The 7,461-nt window shown below is 40.2% G+C and overlaps 1 protein-coding gene across 1 annotated transcript; it reads right to left on the bottom strand.

Moving 5' to 3' along the window:
- Nucleotides 1-1,369: 1,369 nt before the first annotated feature.
- ZNF518B (zinc finger protein 518B) lies at nt 1,370-7,151 on the bottom strand (the record flags this gene model as incomplete). Its single annotated transcript, XM_084266715.1, has 2 exons — nt 1,370-1,576; nt 4,040-7,151. The coding sequence occupies 2 exons, from the start codon at nt 7,149-7,151 to the stop codon at nt 1,554-1,556; spliced, it is 3,135 nt and encodes a 1,044-aa protein (XP_084122841.1). The 3' UTR covers nt 1,370-1,553.
- Between the last annotated feature and the right edge of the window lie 310 nt (nt 7,152-7,461).

The following is a 7,461-nucleotide window of genomic DNA, read 5'->3' as shown; positions in this document are numbered from 1 at the left end:
TCCAGTGTGTATCAAAGAAAACAAGGTGATGATATTTTTTTTTTTCAGAAAAAAGGTAATATTTATTCATATAATTTGAGTTTTGGAAGGCTTAGCTAAATTAATTATAAATATGAAAGGCAAACCAGTATTTCTCTGCAAAGCATCCAAAATCTTCCTTTCTAGGCACCTTGTAAGTTTTGACTAGGTAACTGGAATATATCAAGAAAGCAACATCAGTGACTTTACCCTTATTGAATAGGAACAAGAAAAATAAAAACATTTGAGCCCAAACACATCGTTACAATCCAGTCCATGATGTAGAATGTAGTGGCACAAACTAGCTCTATAAAAAATTTGGCATTTGTTTGTTATTTCTCAATGCTGCATCAAAATGCAAGAGAACGCTCATTATAATTTTTCTCTCAAACCACTGAGACTGTTGAACTGGAAATTTTTCTGACATGACATTATCTACCACCACAAATGGAAATTAACAAAACAGAAGCTGCTAAGCAGAGTTGGGCGGCACTCAAAGTAAGAGGCGTGACATAACTGGGTTTCAGAGTTTCACAGCCACCATACAATTTAGCTTACAAAACACTTCCATGTTGTAACAAAAAACATATTTCCTGAATTAAACCCATGAAAAAATACAGCTTAACAATTCAGACAGCTGACAATGGCAGTGACATACAAAGCTTTGCAGGCGTTTACTAAACAGTAAACTTGCTTACGACACACAAGCATTACTAGCATACTTAAACCACCTAGTTTCTAAAGCCGAGCAGCAACACCTCTCCCACACCCCCCCACCCCATACTGCTTTCATGAGGAATGTTCTAATTTTGCCAGTAACAACTCTTACCAAGGAAATTCAAAACTATTTATTTAGTCGCCTCTACAGAAACAAAATCAAGACAAACAGTAACCTGAACTGAAGGAGTTAAAGGAGGAATTTTAACTATGATTTTTCCCTTATGTTAACAAGTTTAATATTTGTATGGTATATGCCAGAATTTTAAAATGGAAGCTATTTTTCACAATCAAAAAAAGCAAAGAGTACTGTTAGGTTTGGCATCAAAGTGTATGAAGTGAAAAAATCCCCCTCTAGTGTACCCATCTAAAAAAATATAATTCCATTTGAATACAAAACGAGAACTGTCATTTCATTGCTATGAAAACAAACAAAAGGAAGTTTGTCCTGTGGAACAGGTTAGTCTGATACAAATGATACAAAAATTTTCTACGTGCACTGATGAAAAAGATCTGACTTAAAGCACCAACTATCTGACTTATCTTAAGACTGTATTGCAAAATAATGGGCAAGCAATGTTGTAACTGCTTTTGAAAATAAGCTTCAGTCAGATGTAGTTTTAAAATATTTACACTTCAATGCAGATAGGATAAATACATTATCAAAACGATGTATAACCTGCTGGAATATGTAGAAAATATTCCCATCTTAAACAGTTTACAAAATTGCACCAACAGCAAAAAGAGTTAGGGACCACCGGTAGTAGTGGGGACCACCAAGAGTAGTCCCAATTCAAACACAGAACACGCATCCAGCATTAGTCAGTATCGATCTTCTCATCTGTAAAAACACAAGAAGCTATTTTAATTCTAAGCATGTGCTTCAACATACATTTCTTAAGATTTTAAAACAATTTAAAACTGACAAAGTTAACATCTATTGTTCACGTACAGAAACTAATATTAGACTTCAGTATCATCCCTCTTCTTCACTGAAAACTTGAAATTTGGCCCCGATATAAGAAAGGTTGGAGGGGGGATCCAGGCCTGACAGTCTAGATCTCAGCCCCAGGGAGGATCATGGAGAGGGTCATCTTGGGATCTCATTCATGATGGCCAGGGGATCAGGCCTAGCCAACATGGGTTTACAAAAGGTAGATCCTGTCAAATTAACCTGATCACCTTCTATGACAAGGTGACCCACTGAATGGACGAGGGGAAGGCTGTGCATGCGGCCTACTTGGACTTCAGTAAAGCCTTTGACACGGTTTCTCACAGCATTCTGATTAAGGAACTGGCTGCCACTGGCCTGGGCAGAAGGACCTTCTGCTGGGTTAAAAACTGGCCTGATGGCCAGGCCCACAGGGTGGTGGTAAATGGAACAGAATCCAGCTGGAGGCTGGTCAGGAGTGGTGTCCCCCAGGGCTCAGTCCTGGGTCCAGTCTTATTCACCTTCCTTATCAATGGCCTTGATGAAGGGACTGAATGTTCCTTCAGTAAGTTTGCAGATGTCCAATTCTGGGCTTCTCACCAGAAGAAGGACATCAAGGTCCTCAAGTGAGTCCAGACAAGGGCAACCACGCTGGGGAAGGGGCTGGAGGGCAAATCCTATGAGGAACAGCTGAGGGAGCTGGGGACGTTTAGCCTGGAGAAGAGGAGGCTGAGGGGAGACCTTATCACCACCTACAACTACCTGAAGGGAGGTTGTAGAGAGGTGGGAGATGGTCTCTTCAGCCAGGTGACAGGAGATGGGACAAGGGGAAATGGCACAAAGCTGCACCAGGGCAGGGACAGATTAGATATTAGAAACAATTTTTTTACTGAAAGCGTTATCAGGGCCTGGAACAGGCTGCCCAGGGAGGTGATTGAGTCACCTTCCCTGGATGTGCTTAAAAAAAAAAAAGGGTAGATCAGGTACTTAGGGATATGGTTTAGCTTAGGACAGGAACAGTTGGACTTGATGATCCTAATGGTCTTTTCCAACCTTGTGATTCTGTGATTTAGGAAAACATTTAAGCAATTCAGCAATGTTTAAACTGCACTGAAGTCAGTAGATGCATGTTAAGACATTTATATGGAACTACACACATGCCTGTATGAATTGAGGCCTACAAAAAGTGTATTCTAACAACATCTAAATTCTTAAAAAGGGTGAAAGATTGCACTGAAAATATGGTTCAACACTGTCAGAGTAAAAGCTGTGCAACATGATTTTTTGTCAAGTCTTCAACTTCAGCAAGCCCTCCCCCTGTAAACAAGCATTAACTCACTAACTAGAGTTCTAACTGCCCCGTTCTGCAAATGTTTTTCTATCAGACTACACACACATGGTGGAAGAGCATTTATGTTTGGCTATTATTTAGATTTCACAACAGCCTTGAGGCCATATAGAAGAATGTTTCTCTCCCCTATGGGTCCAGGCCTGATCTCTCTGGCTTTGCCTGCTCAGAAGAAAGAGAGTATAGAAGGTGAATCTCTCTCTCACATACACACTATACAGGCTCGGTAAGCACTAAGGACTAAAACTTCTTGGTGCTATCTGACCTACTGGGAGTTAATTCTGGCCACACAGAGTTTTCTTTTACACCCTTGTATCTTCTCTGAAGTCAGCAGAAGGGGTTTTTTTTTGTTGTTGTTTCACTGGAACAAAGTATTTGCATTTAAATTTTACTTTTTATGGATGGTGCTTAGTTTGCTACCAAAACCTATTATACCTGTTTGCTGCCCACAAAGGTTCAAAAGTGCTTTTCACTACACATACGCTCAACCTCTGAAACACCATCCTGTAACAGGGCGAACTAAACCCTCTTAAATTTGCAATGATCTCATCTCTAAGTTTTCAATCCATACAGACCTAGCACAAACAAGTTACAGCACAGATTCCTAGCACAGAGATTGGTAACTAGAAAGATGCTTGCATAGCAAATATTTTTCAGATTTCTCCTATGGAGCAGATGAAGTTGACCTCAAATACAAATTTCAAACATGAGAGTGCAAAGAAGTGCTTAATCCTCACTACCAGCTTTGCCATGTCTCTAGAACTCCGGTCTCCTCTCCTGCTTTGCTAACAGCAGAGACCTTCTGGCAAAGTAAAGCAGTTATTTCAATCTTAATTTCCAAGGAATTTAGTGGCACTCATTAAAAATAAGAGGGGAACCCTCCCAGTCTCTCAATTAATACTTTTTTGCTGGGAGAGAAAGAACATCCCAACCCTTGGTTGCCTCAATCAAGTGTCTCTGTCCATGACTTATCCATTCTTCTTGGTCCATATACACTCGACCACAAAACCAACACTTAAACATACACTGAAGTCTTTCAGCTGAGGAAGTTTCCACTACTTCGTAGTTGTTCTTGTTGGTCTTTTTCAGTTTCATTTTTAGCATACTCTGCTTTTTGGCTTGGTTTCCTGTGTCAGCATTTTGAAGAGTAAGACGCTTTCGATAGCGTTTGGCACTGAGACAGCTACTTGTCCTTTCGGACAGAACCACTTTCAGGACTTGACCTTTATACTTGTTGATAGTCTTCATGACATTAATTATCTCTGGCGAGTCAACATCAGGATGGTTTAGTACTACAACGGGCTGGTTACGACGAGGGCATTTAATCAACTGATTCATTCTCAGAGGGACAAGCCGAAGACGCCTTGCTGTCAACAGATACAACATGTCAGAACTGGAACTGGTTTCAGACTGCGTTCTTGCCTTCCTCCTAGGAAGTTCCCTGAAGCTTGCTTGCTTCACCTTATTTTTGGAACCCTGTTGACTTTTTGAATGATGTTTGCTTTGCTTAGTCACATCGCTGCTTTTCTGAACTGCCACTCCAGTTTGCTTGCCGTTACTCTTGGCACTTGCCTCTCGCTTTGGTCGTCGCCTGAGCGATGCGCTTTGAGACGGAGCGTTCAGTTCACTCTGGTCTGGCAAGCATGGCAAACTGCTGCCAAGTGTCTCAGAAACACTGACAGGAACCGGGCGAGGCAGAAACATTTCGTTGCAATACACAGAAGTAGTTAAGGTTTCACTCCTGTTTTCTATTGTGTTTGACTTCTGACTGCTAGTAGCATTCACCACTCTCAGCATCGTCCCTTTAGGGATAAACACTGGCATAGCAACGTGGGAATTTTTAGTTACCCTGTTTTTAGCTGTTCTTGCAAATGTTAGCAACTCATCTTTACTGTGTTCTCCAGTACTAGTCGCACTGCTTGCACCAAGTGCTTGAGACAGAGACATAGGCTGTTCCACTTCATTAGCAGGATCAACTCTCTCTGAGCTTTCTGAATCTTCTTGAGAGTAAAGCACCTTTTTACTAGAAGCTTGACATTTCAAAGGCATGGATTTCACATTAGATTCAGCAGCAGACATGAGCTGAGCAATCTTTCTACACAGCAACGTTGCTGACTTCTTATTGCATGTTGAGTCATCCCATCTGACACCCTCTGGAACATTTCCAGCCCCAGAGCTAAGAGAAAATACTGATGAAATAACAGGTCCCTCAAAAGAGTTGTCTTTATTTTCCATCTTCTGTAGTTCTAATGATTCCAGAAGAAGATTGCTCTTCTGACTTACTGTTTCAGCTCTCTTTACTTTGCTAAAGCCAGAAGTCATGCCCTCATAAGGTGGAGTTTTAGTAACGTGAAAGTTTTTTCCTGCTTCAGAAGATGTAACAGACTTTTTATCAAAACCCTTACCGGGTAAACATGTTTCTGTAGAGCTGACTGGCAGACTCCTATACTCTTTGTCATCCCTCTTTAGAGGTAACGTATCCTTTTGTTTAAGGACTACCAAGGATGAGGAACTTTTGCCCTCCTGAGCAGCTTCTACTAAAGTGTTCTTGGAATTTTTCTCTTCAGAAATAGCAGCAGATTTTGCAGGGGGCATATCCACACCTTCATAACGCACGTCATAACCTAAGTTGTTTTTTCCATCTACTTCACACCCCGAGGGCTTAAGATCACTTTTCTTTTCAGTATTATTCATCACCAAAGATGGAGAACAAAGTTCTATAACACCTGAACGGACATCATTACCTTTCACCAAATGAAAGCAGAATTTTGATACATCTTCTCTCTGTATAGATACAGAGTTACAGTCTAAGAGTTGAGAACCAGAAAAACAAAGACTTTCAGAATTCTTATCATATGTACTAGCCAAATTATGCTGGTTACTAACACTGGATAATTTGTCTACATTCACTTCCATGGTTAATAACTCATTTTGAGATACAGAAGATCTTTTTTTTCCATCTGCAGATCGTTCTATGCCTTGATTCTCAAGTTCCTCTTCAGCATTGTTCACAGGTTTGCAAGTTCCTTCTTTCATAGGAATTAGTTTAAGAACCAGCTGTTGTGCTCCATCCACTATTTTAATCTCTACTATCTGAGCTAAACAGTTAGAAGGAACTACAAATTCAGACGGTGCAATTACTGTTAAAGGCATCCCAGGTTGTAAAGGCTCTGTTTTTGGAGAATAAACCTCAACTTCAACACTCTCATCCTCACATACACTTATTTCAGATGGCTCCAAGGTCGTTTTATCTTGGACTGATGCTGTGTTTACGCTACATTCTATGTTATGAGACAAACAGACTGTTTTAGTTATTTTATCTGGAATCTCACAAACCATAGTTGAAGATGAATTTGAAAGGTCATTTGGAAAAGGAATGTTATTGTATCTCTGCTTTTCAAAGAAAGTGCTTCGACTCCGCTTCTTTTGCTTGTGGTTTAGGGCAGTTTTTGACAGCCTTTTTGTGGGCTTTTCATGTACTCTTCTCCTATGTTTTACTATATAGTCGTGTCTAACAGCACCATATTCACAGTATTCACACTGATAGGGAAAAGTACCAGTGTGCTTCACCAAATGCCTCTGGAATTCTCCTTTGGTGTAAGATACATAACTACAGTGGGAACAAAGAAATTTAATTTCTTCATGTTGACCTACATGCTTCTTATACTGCAAAGGATCCCTTGTTGAAAATCTGCATTTGTCACAGTAGTATTTACCTGGCAGAAAGTTTTTAACTTTAAATGTTTTCTGGGGTTTACTGAGGGGTTTTTCCTCATGTTTTTCAAAGTCTACAGCATTGGCACACTCGGGAACAAATTGGAAAGCCGGTGGTGTAACATGACTGCACTTCTTACAAATGAAAGTCTTGTCTTCAGTCCACCCAAGCTTCTTATGCTTTTCTGCATCTTGCATTGACATTTTCTGAATACTTCTGCATTTTATACAGGTTACCAGTGACAAATTCTTATTCTCAGCCTCAGTCCCTTGGTAGCAGCGGTTTTGGTCCTCATCCCCTTTGGATGGATTTGTTTTATCCTCAGAAGATTGCTTTGGAGATGTAGTTAAGGAATTATTTTTGTCATTATCTTGGCCAGGGTACAATCTTGGTAGAATTTCCCTCATTTTTTTCAGCTGCATTTCAGGAGACATGACACTGCACCAGTTTTGTAAGACACAGCAGCAGCAGACAGAAAGCTTTCTTGATACTAGTCTTGTGGATGGTGCTTATTGATCAATCATTCAGCCCAACAATCTGCAGAAGGAGCAGAAGAAACGGTGCTCAAGGAACTGCATCCATATTATATTCCATGTTGTTAATTTTACTCAATGAACTTGCAGCACTGAAGAATAAAAAGCAGAATATTAAGTCAGTTACAATTCACTGATCATTGAACTACAATTAACTAATAACTGAACTACAGCTGAATTAGAGAGTGTAAGTCTACTG

Source organism: Gallinula chloropus (genome assembly GCF_964237585.1).
Source record: "Gallinula chloropus genome assembly, chromosome: 7".
NCBI classification, from domain to species: domain Eukaryota; kingdom Metazoa; phylum Chordata; class Aves; order Gruiformes; family Rallidae; genus Gallinula; species Gallinula chloropus.
This window is presented reverse-complemented; position numbering and strand designations above follow the sequence as displayed.